The sequence below is a fragment of the Gorilla gorilla genome, chromosome 18, assembly GCF_029281585.2.
Source record: "Gorilla gorilla gorilla isolate KB3781 chromosome 18, NHGRI_mGorGor1-v2.1_pri, whole genome shotgun sequence".
In the NCBI taxonomy this organism is placed as follows: domain Eukaryota; kingdom Metazoa; phylum Chordata; class Mammalia; order Primates; family Hominidae; genus Gorilla; species Gorilla gorilla.
Window position 1 is genome coordinate 21782241 of NC_073242.2, and position 12745 is coordinate 21794985.

A 12745-nucleotide genomic window follows, 5' to 3' on the forward strand; every position below is an offset into this window, starting at 1 on the left:
CACTTTGGGAGGCCGAGGCGGGTGGATGACCTGAGGTCATGAGTTCGAGACCAGCCTGGCCAACACAGTGCAACCCTGTCTCCACTAAAAATACGAAAATTAGCCGGGTGTGGTGGCATGCGCCTGTAATCCCAGCTACTTGGGAGGCTGAGGCAAGAGAATTGCTTGAACTGGGGAGGCGGAGGTTGCAGTGAGCTGAGATCATGCCACTGCACTCCACCTGGGCAACAGGGCAAGATTCGGTCTCAAAAGAAAAATAAATAAATAAATAAATAAATAAATAAATAAATAAAGTCAAGGGGGTAACACCTCTTGGTAACTCTCCTGTTGTTTCTCATGCCAGCATCATCACAGCCTTGAGGCTCTGGGGTAGGTCACTTCGTCGAGCTCGTTTCCATGAGGATAACGTTATCTTGGGTGTCTGTGAGAACGCTGCACTGAGTATAGAGCCCAGGCTCCTGGGTCAGCCATGTTCGAATCCCCTTTCCTCCGTGAAGATCTGGGTCAGTCACAAGTGCTTCAGTTTCTTCGATTTGACTGAGGGAGGCTTTGACTCCAAAAAATTAACACTTGAGTGTACCTGGCCACAGCTTAGCACATCCAGGGTGTTTCCACCCTTTCTTTGGGATCCTCAGGGCTGGATGGAGCCGGTCCTTCCCGTCTCTCCTTATACTCGCGCACTCACGCTGGCTGGAACAAGTCCTCCAAGTAGAACGAGGAGCGGGTTTTAGCGGCGCTCTAGACCGCCGAGAGCATACGCCCGCCCCACACGGGGCCCCTGATTGTCTGAAGGTTGCGCTGGCACGTGCAACTTTCGGGACAGAGGCTGTGGCTGGAAGGAGCTGGGCATCCGGCCTGAGGCGCAGCGGTCGCGTTAGTTCGGCCCAATGGTGGCACCGCTGCTTCACACGCGTTTGCCGGGAGATGCGGCCGCTTCGTCCTCTGCAGTCAAGACGCTGGGCGCGTCGAGGACTGGGTAAGATTCAGGCCACTTCCTTCTGCGCGTCTGGGACCAAAGCTCAGGACCACGCTTAGAGGAGCGGATTGAAAGGATGTGGGACAAAGCTAATGGCGTGTGATAGGAGCACGGGGTCGAGGGTCATCTCACGTTCACAGAAATGAGCTCATTCCTCCTAACTGGGTAATAGACATGGGTGGGGCCTGGAAAAGTGAGTATGTTCTCTGTTCTGGAGGCCCCCTTTCCCGACTGTGTCTCTTCGTGATTTCCCAGGCCTGGGTACTGCCTTCTGCGCCTTGACCCCTCTTCCTTCCCTCTTCTTCGTCCAAATTTGGAAGGGATTTCCCTGGGCTATGTGGGTTATCAGCCGAACGTTGTCACTCATGGCAAATTGAATATTACATCTTTTTTGTTTGAAATTTGTTTCGACACACGTATTTGTTCAGCAGTCTTTATTTTGCTCCACTTTTAAAATCCCTAACCCCCATAGCACTCTTGGCGTTTAACTTTCAGAGTCATTAGGATGCTATGTTTTTTCATTAATTTACTACGTGTAAGTGAAGCAAACCTTGTAAAACAATTAGCGTAATATGATTGATAATATTTATCGAGCTCCTGCTTACTGTGTTAAACACTGGGGACAGTGGTTTATCCAAAGACACTAATGTCCCTGCTTTCTACAGAGCTTACAGCATAGGGGGAAAAGGCAGTACATAGGCCAATAAATAAACGAACACGATGATTTCAGTTATACAACAAGGTAATGGGGGAGGGAGAAGGGAGAGAAGGAGTGTTTGAGATTTCTCATTGGGAAGACATCTGTCATTTGAGCTTCTACTTGAATGAAGACAAAAATCTAGGCCGGGAGCGGTTGCTCACGCCTGTAATCCCAGCACTTTGGGAGGCCGAGGTGGGCGGATCACCTGAAGTCAGGAGTTCGAGACCAGCCTGGCCAACATGTGAAACCTTGTCTCTACTGAAAATACAAAAATTAGCCGGGCGTGGTGGCAGGTGCCTGTAATCCCAGCTACTCAGGAGGCTGAGGCAGGAGAATTGCTTGAACCCGGGAGATGGATGTTGCAGTTAAGCTGAGATCACACCACTGCACTCCAGCCTGGGCAGCAGAGCAAGACTCCATCTCAAAAAAAAAAAATCCAGCCACGTAGAGATTTGGGAAAAGAGTATTTCCAATAGAGTGAACAGTAAGTGAAATGAGAAACAGCTTGGCTTGTTTGAAGAGCAGAAAAGACATGATGGCTGTAGTAAAACAAGTTGTTGGAGATGAGGTGAGAGAGGTAGGCAGGGGCCAGATTAATGTAGGATCTTAAAGACCACACTGAGAGATTTGGATTTTTACTGTAAGTGCAGTGGGAAGACAGTTATTGGTTGCTGAGCAAAGGAGGGATTGTTGGTTAAGAGTGGAAGCAGGGAGACCAGTAAAGAGGCCTTAACAATAGTCCCACTGAATTATGTTGGTTCAATAAAGGTTGGCTATTATAATTTTTATTATTTTCATGAACTTAATAGCTTGTTAATCTTGGTTCCACAGGATTTCAAATATGCGTGCATTAGAGAATGATTTTTTCAATTCTCCCCCAAGAAAAACTGTTCAGTTTGGTGGAACTGTGACAGAAGTCTTGCTGAAGTACAAAAAGGTAAGAGGAGATAATGTGTGAGGTTGGCTTTTGGTCAGGTCAGAATACAACTATTGCTGTTATACTAAAGACCAATAGAAATAGCAAGATTAATTAAGATACCAGTTGAAGTCAAATATTTAATAATAGGATGATGCCGTCAGTGCAAAATTAGAGTAATAGTGTCCTTTTATTCCCCCACCTTGGCCCATTTCACAGGTAATAATGAGAGAGTAATAATGTCTTTACTGAGGTTTCACCTCTTCAAATGCTTTATTTACAAAGCATCTTTTAACTTTAGCAAGTGCTAGAATTAAAAACAATTACAGCATTTTATTTATTTATTTATTTGTGCTGGAGTCTTCCTCTGTCACCCAGGCTGGAGTGCAGTGGCGTGACCTCGGCTCACTGCATCCTCCACCTCCCAGGTTGAAGCAATTTTCCTGCCTCAGTCTTCTGAATAGCTGGGGTTACAGGCACGCACCACCACACCTGGCTAATTTTTAAATTTTTTTAATAGAGACGGGGTTTCACCATGTTGGCCAGGCTGGTCTCGAACTCCTGAGCTTGTGATCCACCCGCCTTGGCCTCCCAAAGTGCTGGGATTACAGATGTGAGCCACCATGCCTGGCCTACAGCATTTTATTTTTTGAGGAACTTACCTAAGCATTACTTTGGGACAGTAAACCGGTTCTCTGAATAGGGATTTTTGTTTCTGTGGTAGTTTAGAAGCATTTCTACTATATCTCAGCAGTAGAGGGAAAATGTTAAGTAACCGTATGTTTATATGTAATATCCATTTGTATCCATATTTGAGTGAATACTTTTTTAGATCCTCCTGAATTAGATCATTATAGCTGGCTGTTTTTTTCCCTCATGCTTTTTGAGAATTCGCAGGAGTATCAACTATTATATTCAAATGTCAATACAGAAGTATAGCTAAATGTAGTTTATCATTTTCCTTTTTCCAAGCCCTCTGGCTGCACTAACATGAGTGTTTAAATTTTTGTAGTCATGATTTTATAATCCGCAGTTGACATGTGAAAGTTAGTGTTCCTTTTATAATTTCATCTGATGTTAAAGTACGGTTAAAAGTCTTGCTGTTGATACTAAACAGGAAACAAAAGCATAACTTAATTATTTCCCCTTCTTGTTAAGGGTGAAACAAATGACTTTGAGTTGTTGAAGAACCAGCTGTTAGATCCAGACATAAAGGTAATTAATTTTGTGTTTGATCATTAGCAAAATTATTGCCACTTTATACAGACATAGTTTGCTCTTTGGGTCCCATTCTGTTCTGCAGAACTTGCTCTCTCCATGGTCCTCCCTTACTTTAGTCTGGTGGTTCTCAACCAGGGACAGTTTTACCCCCTAGAAGACATTTGGTGATGGCTGCAGATATTTTTGTCACAATTGGGAGGAAAGGGTGCTACTGGCATCTAGTGGGTGAATGACAGAGATGCTGCTAAACATCTCACAGTGCACAGGGTAGCCTCCCATAACCAAGAGTGATCCAGCCCCAAATGACAACAGTGTTGAGGCTGGGAAACCCTGCTCTAATGCTTCCTTTCTGTTAGATTACTACCTCTTTCCTCCATGCTGCATGCAACTCTTTTGTCTCTTTAAAGCTAAAACAAACCAAAAAAAAAAAAAAAAAAAAAAAACCACTGTTTCAGCATTTCCAGGTTCGAGATACACCTATCATGTAGTAAAACCTTAATACATTTTGTTTCACCATTCTTCCTTTACTGCCCAGTTTTGAAGAGAATGGTTTATTACCATGGCAGTGGTAGTTAGATTGCCTGGAATGAAATTCCAATTTTATTATCCAGTGTGTGATCTTGAGCAAATTGTTTTAACCTCTCTGCCTCTATTTTCCACTGTGTGAAACCAAGAAAACAATAGAGATTTAAAAAATATGGAGTGTTTTGTTTTTTAAGAGATGTGGTCTTGCTGTGTTGCTCTAGCTATTCACAGGTGTGATCATAGTGCACTACAGCCTTGAACTCCTGGCCTCAAATGATCCTTTCTCTTCAGCCTTCTAAAAAGCTGGGACTATAGGTGCATGCCACTGTGCCTGGCTTTAAACATGGAAATACTTAACAAGGATTCAATGAGCTAATATGCAAGAAGCACTTAGAACAGTCTCTGACTCAAAGTAAGGACAGTAATTGTCATCTGTTGTTTTTGTTCCAGCTGACTGCGCTGTATCATTTCTCACTCACATTTAAGTCCACTGTTCTTATCACTGTAGTAATTACCCTGACAGTTTACCCGTGTTTTTTTTTTACATGCTGATTTCAGTGGACTTTTTTTGAGACAAAGTCTCCTTCTTGTCACCCAGGCTGGAGTGCAGTGGTGTGATCTGGGCTCACTGCAAACTTTGCCTCCTGGGTTCAAGCAATTCTCCTGCCTCAGCCTCCCAAATAGCTGAGATTACAGGCACCCGCCACCATGCCTGGTTAATTTTTTTATTTTTAGTAGAAACGGGGTTTCACCATGTTGGCCAGGCTGGTCTTGAACTCCTGACCTCAGGTGATCCACCTGCTTCGGCCTCCCACAGTGCTGGGATTACAGGCGTGAGCCACTGCACCCGACCCTATAGTCAATAGTAATTTAATCGCACATTTTAAAATAACTAAAAGAGTACAGTTGGATTGTTTGTAACACAAAGGATAAAGGTTTGGGGTAACGGATACCCCATTTTACATGACGTGATTATTACACATCGCATGCCTGTATCAAAACATCTCACGTACCCCATAAATATATATACCTACTATGTACTAACGAAAATTAAAATTTAAAATTTAAAAATAATTTGCAAGATCATTTTTAATAATTATTTTTCATTTGGGGTGCATTTTCACCATCAAGGCCCCAGGGTTTCCCTGCCCTAGATGAGGGTCTGGATCCAGGGAATGGTGTCCCACCATCTGGAGCATCCTGTCTCTACACACGTTGGCCAGCTGCTTGGGGCAACACAGGACGATGCGCTCAGGCCACTCACCACAGGAGCTTGGCCATTAGAACCAGCAGGGGACAACCAAGCCAAAGACCCCACGACTGGAGAGCTCCTAAAAGCAAATACAAAATAAGAGTACACATGAAGTTCTGGCAGCAAGCAGAAGGTAGACACATCATGTCCAACTCCCCGAGTCTCTCTCTGGGACCACTTGATGCAGAGCCTTGATTTGTTCGTTTCTTAAATGGGAACAATGACCCCCAAAGAGGAGGAGGGGTGGGGGAGTGAGAATTAAATGAGATTGTGTCAGTCAGCATGTACCAGGGAGCTTGTTAGAAACACCAATTCCAGGATCCCCTGGAGATTCTGATTTAGCAAGTCTGCCAGGAGACCCAGGAATTTGTATTTTAAGCATCTCTCCCAGGTGATTCTGATAATTAAGCAACTTTAGGAAAGAAAAGATTAGGGCTCCGGTCCATAGGAAGGGTTCATCCAATGGCCACCCTCACTTAGGCCCTTGGGGTGAATGAAGGAGGGGCATCCAGGATCTTGCCCAGCCAGGGACATGCAGGGAACATCTTTTTAAGGGGCCCTCATCACTTTCTGACACTGCTGTTTCAAGGGAAAACTGGTCACACCTTTCTGCAGGGGATTTGACAACATCCATTAAAAAAAAAAAATTTAAGACAGAGTCTTGCTCTGTCACCCAGGATGGAGTGCAATGGTGCCATCTCGGCTTACTGTAGCCTCTGTCTCCCAGGTTCAAGCGATTCCTCTGCCTCAGCTTCCCTAGTAACTGGGACTAAGGCATGTGCCACCACACCTGGCTAATTTTTGCATTTTTAGTAGAGACGGGGTTTCACCATGTTGGCCAGGCTCATCTCAAACTTCTAACCCCAAGTGATCCACCTGCCGCAGCCTCCCAAAGTGCTGGGATTACAGGCATAAGCTGCCACATCCGACCAACATCCATCAAAATTATAAATGCAGACCCTGTGATCTAGCAATCTCACTTTGAAGAGTTTATCCTACAGACATACTTGCACAGATGCAAATTATATCAGGTCAGGAGCTGCAGCATTGTTCATAACAGCAAAAAAAAAAAAAAAGAAACAACTGCAAGGTCCATCTACAGACCTCTGGTTGAATACAGTTACAGCATAGCCATAAAACCAACAATGGCACAGCTCCTGTGCACAGATACAGAACTCCCTCCAAAGTATATGGTTAGGTGAAAAATACAAGGTGCAGAATAAGGTGTATAATAAGCTTTTGTGAAAAGTGCAGAGATCATCTATATTTGATTTGCTGTGTATGCATAGAATATCTCTGGACAAATACACAAGAAGCTGCTAACATTGGTTGCCTCTGGGGAGGGAACAGGGTGGCTGGGGGACAGGGGCTGGAGGAAAAGATTTCACCACATGCCTTTCAGACTTTATATATTCGGAACCCTGTGCATTATCTATTGCACATATTATCTATTCATGCAAAACGCTATAACATTTACAAATAACTTTTAAATATATGCATATCATATTTCAATGGAAAGTTTTTTTTTTTGTTGCTGTTTGTTTGTTTGTGATGGAGTTTTGCTCTTTTGCCCAGGCTGGAGTGAACTGGCATGATCTCAGCTCACTGCAACCTCTGCCCCCAGTGTTCAAGCAACTCTCCTGCCTTAGCCTCCCGAATAGCTGGGATTACAGGTGCCCCCCACCACACCCGGCTAATTTTTGTATTTTTAGTAGAGACGGGGTTTTGCCATGTTGGCCAGGCTGGTCTCAAAACTCCTGACCTCAGGTGATCCGCCCACCTCGGCCTCCCAAAGTGCTAGGATTACAGGCATGAGCCAATGTGCCCAGCCTCAATGAAAAGTGTTTTAAAGTAATAACATAATACATCAAAAGGCATGATTTATGTTTTCAAGTGCCACCTCTGGCCACTTGTGGCTGCAGAAATGGGGAATACTCCAATTCACCATCCCTATGTGAAGGCAGGATAGGGAGACATTCAAGTCAGGAAAAGGTGGAGTGGAGGTTTTAGTCAAGCACCAAGTCCTCTGACTTCTCTGGGCACTTGCCCATGCCGGTACCTACTCCTGAGACACTGTCTACCTCGCTAAGCCCATCTTCTTCTCACCTTGTGTCTCACCTGAGACATCACTGACTTTAGGAGGTTTCCTGACCCATGTGTGTTCCCTGTGTGTTCCCCATCTCAGCACCTAGCACCTGCCTCATGTTCACCAGGGTACATGGCTTCCCTCCCCACCAGGCTGCACTGAGAGCTCAATGAGGGCAGGGAACATCTCTGTTCCCCATCTTGTTAGAAGCTATCTCCCCAGAGCATGGTCCAAATGTGGTGTTAAGAACAGAAGGCATCACAAAGAAGTGAGAAAGTGAAGGGGAAATGGGGAGAGCTGTAAGAAAGGCATGGGGGAGAAAAAGGAAAGAAGGCCATGTTCCCAGGATCCAATGCCACTCCCTGGGGAGGCTTCTCTGTCTTAGCTCAGCCCTCAGTCACTATCACCCTCCCTGGTCTTGTCAGATTTGAAATATCTTCTTCATTTACAAGAGGGCCTTATCTATCTTGCTCACCTCTGTATTCCCAGCCCCTACTGCGGACTTGGAACATAGTAGGTGCCCAGTAAACATGGGTTGAATTAATTAATATTGGACAGGCCAGGCTTCGTGGCTCACGCCTGTAATCCCAACACTTTGGGAGGCTGAGGTGGGCAGATGACCTGAGGTCAGGAGTTCAAGACCAGCTTGGCCAACATGGTGAAGCCCCATCTCTACTAAAAATACAAAAATTAACCAGGTATGGTGGCACACACCTGTGATCCTAGCTACTGGGAGGCTGAGGTGGGAGGATCGCTTGAGCCTGGGAGGTGGAGGTTGCAGTGAGCCGAGATCGCGGCACTGCACTCCAGCCTGGGCGACAGGGCGAGACTCTGAGTCAAAATAATAATAATAATAATAATAATAATAATAATGATAATAATTCATTATTATTGGATAGTGAGGAGGGAGTTTGCAAAGGAGCGGCTAAAATGAAATTAGTCCTGAGTTTCTGATGTTATGTATTCTGGGTAGGCGCGGGAGAACTGGAAGATGTTTAATGCCCCCCACCCAAGGGCAGCCATAGTTGAGAATCACTAATTCTGAAGCTTGGTAGGGAAGCTTGATAGGGACTTTGGGTTTTTCACTGAGGGCAGAATCCCCAGTGACTGTCAGAGAACTCGCTCTGAATGTTAAGAACCTCCCCACCCCAGGCCTGACAGGGAGGACAAGGAAGGAGAGTGGGGCTGGGACACGGGGCAGAGGGCGGCTCTGCTCACCTGCGGGAGAACTCGAGGATGAGGTTCTGGTGGGACCGGCGCTAGCGGGCGCGTCCTGCCAGGAGTGAGTCTTGGCACCATCTAGCGCCTGCTGGAGGCTCTGCAGCTGCAGTGGACTGAGCCGCCGGCGCTGGGCGTGGGTCACCGCCGCGGCGTTCTCCGGACCCAGGGAGGCGATCTGCTCTGCGGACAGCTCCTGCAGGAGGCAAAAGGGCAGCACCCTCACACGGGGCCCCTCCCCGGATTTCCCACATCTCGGGCGTCCGCGCAGGATGCACACAACTTTGCCATCCCCTTGTGTGTATCATGTGTGGTCCTCTTTAAGATATTTCCTTAAAATTAGATCACTCTTGCACTACCAAAATAAATACATTTAAAAATAGAAAATTTAAAATGGAAGTTTCCAAAAATGGAAAGCCGGCAGACTTGCCATAAGCAAGCATTAAATAGGAGCCGCAAAATAAAAATAAAACAATATTGTTGAATCCTAGCTAGATTTGTCCGCCAACAATATCTGAACCCCTGGCCTCTTGAAAAAAAAGAGAGAGAGAGAGAATATAAAATGTACTATACAGGGTTAAATTGACACTTCCTTCTTGAGGTATTTAGAAGTACTAATGGAGAGTTGAAAAGGGAAGCATGATTTCCTCCCTATGTGGCAATGTTGTTTAATGCAATGCAGGACAGCTTCCCAGTGCTTCAAGTCTTCCACCTCCTGAAACACTGATGTGGAGGGGGAAACACAGGCCTTAAAGATCAGAGGCCTGAATTCGAGCCCCTGCTCTGCCACATACTTGCTGTGTCACCTTGAACAAATTACACAGCCTCCCTGGGCTTTGGGGATAAATGTGAGACGGCATAGAGAACTCATCTCCTCTGCTGACTGATTCTGATCCTTTGGTTTGACTGCCTGAGCACCATGTGATGAGCTCTGTGAGGGCTCCATGGAGGGAAAATGCAGTCATCTATTGGTGATATCTGCTATGGACAACATGAGTTGGAAATTCTGCCGGCCAGACTATGTCTTCAAGGACTGTGAACAAGGTGTCTTCTGAAGTCACTTCCAGATCAAAGGACTTGGTGACTCGTTCCAATGGGACTGGAATACGAAGGGGACTCTATATCATCATGTTTATTTTCTAAAGGCCCTGAAGAATCTGGGAAAGCTGCTTATGCTCCCTCATCCCTTCCTCTCCTGTCAGTCACCCTCTCCTCCTCTTTTGTCCAGGTAGATACTTCCCTGGAATCATATCCCTCTGTGTAAAGCCCTTCCAGGAACCCCACTCCAGAACACAGTTCAGGCTCCTGGAAAAAACTCTGCCCACCTCTCCAGCCTCACACATGGCATTCTTCACTCCAGGAGAGTGGGTGCCAATATTTACAGTTCCCTAGAGGCAGCATCTTTCTGTGCACCTCCTTCTGCCTGGAACACTGTTTCTTCTTCATCGCCAGCTGTTCTCCAAGATTCAGCATCTGGTCGGTCAAGCGCCACGGCTCATGCCTACAATCCCAGCACTTCAGGAGGCTGAGGCAGAATGATTAACGGAGCTCAGGAGTTCGAGACCAGCCTGGGCAACACAGTGAGACCCCCCTTCTCTACAAAAAGTTTTTTTAATTAGCCAAGTGTGTAGTCCTAGTTACTTAGGCTGACGTGAGAGGATTGCTTGAGCCCAGGGGATCAAGGGTGCAGTGAGCCATCATTGTGCCACTGCACTCCCTTGGGCAACAGAGTGAGACTTTGTCTCAAAAAATTAAAATTCAGCATCACCTCCTCTCCTCTCACTACACACACACACACACACACACACACACACACACACACACACACACACACGGTGGGGTGGTCACAGAGGTACTTTTTTGGCTTCCATATACCATTAACACAGAGTCTGTATTCTAAAAATTATCTCTTTTATCGATGTTGCTGACTTGCGACCCACAGGCCAGATTGAATCTCTAGGCCTACGGCACTGTGTTTTCAAAAATAAATTCAGATTGGCTGCCAACATTTAATTATCAAGCAATTCCATATGAAAATGAAGATTTCTGACTTCTTCTCGAAAAAAGTGAAAAGGAAAATTCAGCAATCCTGGGCCCACGTGGCCACACTGCATGAATGTGCTAGGAATGAGAAGCAGCCTCCACATTTAGACAGGGCTCTCCAGTTCACTTCGGTCTCTACCCAGCCTACTGCACCTTATGTTACCTTTTAGGCCCCTGAAGGCACTATGTGATAACCCCTTCACCTGTGCATCCTTAGGTGCACCTACCCTGGAGCCTGCCACAATGTAGGTGATCAGTAGGGATTTCTGGAATAGATAAATACCTGTACAAGGAAGCAGCACAACAGCACTCCAAACAAGACCAAGAGAAAGTGCTTAGCAAAATGCCAGCATCCAAGACCAAGCTGCTTGTCCCATGCAGAGTGCCCCAGAGGGGAAGCAGGTATTTGCTCAATGGCTTTGAGGACTGCTATTTATTGCCCTCAAACAGCTATTATGCCTGCAATGTGCTCAGAACTGTCCAGGATGCTGAAGTGATTGAAGGTCGGCTTTCTTTTTTTTTTTTGAGACAGAGTCTCGCTCTGTCGCCCAGGCTAGAGTCTAGTGGAGCGATCTTGGCTCACTGCAAGCTCCGCCCCCCGGGTTCACGCCATTCTCCTGCCTCAGCCTTCCGAGTAGCTGGGACTACAGGCACACGTGACCACCCCAGCTAATTTTTTTGTATTTTTAGTAGAGACAGGGTTTCACCATGTTAGCCACGATGGTCTCAATCTCCTGACCTTGTGATCCACCCTCCTCGGCCTCCCAAAGTGCTGGGATTACAGGTGTGAGCCACTGCACCCGGCCTCGGCTATCTTTCTTGAAATGAGCAAGTGATGTGGCACTGGGGGAGTTTGTCGAGCCTGGTTTGTGTGTTTTATCCAGAAGTGCTGGACAAAATGTGTTCCCACATTACGCAGCAAACAGGAACACCAGAATCACTGCCTCTTCATCAGAGCAGACTATTCCCACCAAACACTCCCCTAATCTTGTATACAGACAGAAAAAAGGGTCGCAAGGTCATTAGATACCCTGCTTCCCTTCCTTCAAATGATCCAATTTCACCCTCTCAATTTTTTCATAGCAGTTTTTCACCTGTCCTCTTGTGATTTTCCTAATACTTTTCTTTAAATCAACTAAAAAATATATATATAGAAAAAAATATATATATATAGAGAGAGAGAGATGGTTTCGCTCTTGTTGCCCAGGCCGGAGTGCAATGGTGTGGTCTTGGCTCATTGCAACCTCTGTCTCCCGGGTTCAAGTGATTCTCCTGCCTCAGCCTCCCAAGTAACTGGGATTACAGGCATCCACCACCACGCCCAGCTAATTTTGTATTTTTCATAGAGATGGGGTTTCACCACGTTGGCCAGGCTGGTCTCAAACTCCTGACCTCAGGTGATTGGCCTGTCTCAGCCTCCCAAAATGTTGGGATTACAGGTGTGAGCCACCATGCCTGACCTAAATCAACTAAAATATTTTTATTTAATTATATCTTAAAAGGAAATGTTACAGAGGTCCACAATCCCTCATCTGCAATTCCGAAGTCCAAAAATAATCTGAAAACTGCAAGTTTTCCCCCAAAGTTTAAGTCAAACTTATTTATCAGCAAAACTTGACCTGAAGTAATGTGAGGCTATTTATTTATAGTCTCTATTTATTCCAATTAGTGTGGCTTGTCACAGATTTCTTCACAGAAATATTAATGTGTTTGCTTACAAGGTGCTTCCCCAGACACTGCTGGGGGTATGAAGTTACATACAGTAAATGTACAGGGTGATCTTTTCAAAATCTGAGAAATTCTGAATT

The 12745-nt window shown here is 45.6% G+C and overlaps 2 protein-coding genes across 2 annotated transcripts in view; one reads left to right on the forward strand and one right to left on the reverse strand.

The window, feature by feature from the left end:
* Positions 1 to 477: 477 nt before the first annotated feature.
* Positions 478 to 5038, forward strand: LOC129527596 (putative RRN3-like protein RRN3P2). Its single transcript, XM_063699546.1, has 3 exons — positions 478 to 976; positions 2508 to 2613; positions 3751 to 5038. The coding sequence occupies exons 1-3, from the start codon at positions 888 to 890 to the stop codon at positions 3832 to 3834; spliced, it is 279 nt and encodes a 92-aa protein (XP_063555616.1). The 5' UTR covers positions 478 to 887; the 3' UTR covers positions 3835 to 5038.
* Positions 5038 to 12745, reverse strand: part of OTOA (otoancorin) — a 97310-nt gene continuing 89602 nt past the window's right edge. The window contains exons 28-29 of the mRNA XM_055365469.2: positions 8895 to 9090; positions 5038 to 5669 (exon numbers count right to left, since the gene is read on the reverse strand). Coding sequence (XP_055221444.1) covers positions 5599 to 5669; positions 8895 to 9090 — 267 coding nt within the window. The 3' untranslated portion in view covers positions 5038 to 5598. The remainder of the gene's footprint in view (positions 5670 to 8894; positions 9091 to 12745) is intronic.

Coding starts and splice junctions, on each gene's coding strand:
- LOC129527596 (XM_063699546.1), top strand. CDS start 888: ATGGTGGCACCGCTGCTTCACACGCGTTTGCCGGGAGATGCGGCCGCT. Junction 977..2,507: donor CTGGGCGCGTCGAGGACTGG/GTAAGATTCAGG, acceptor TTGGTTCCACAG/GATTTCAAATATGCGTGCAT. Junction 2,614..3,750: donor TCTTGCTGAAGTACAAAAAG/GTAAGAGGAGAT, acceptor CTTCTTGTTAAG/GGTGAAACAAATGACTTTGA.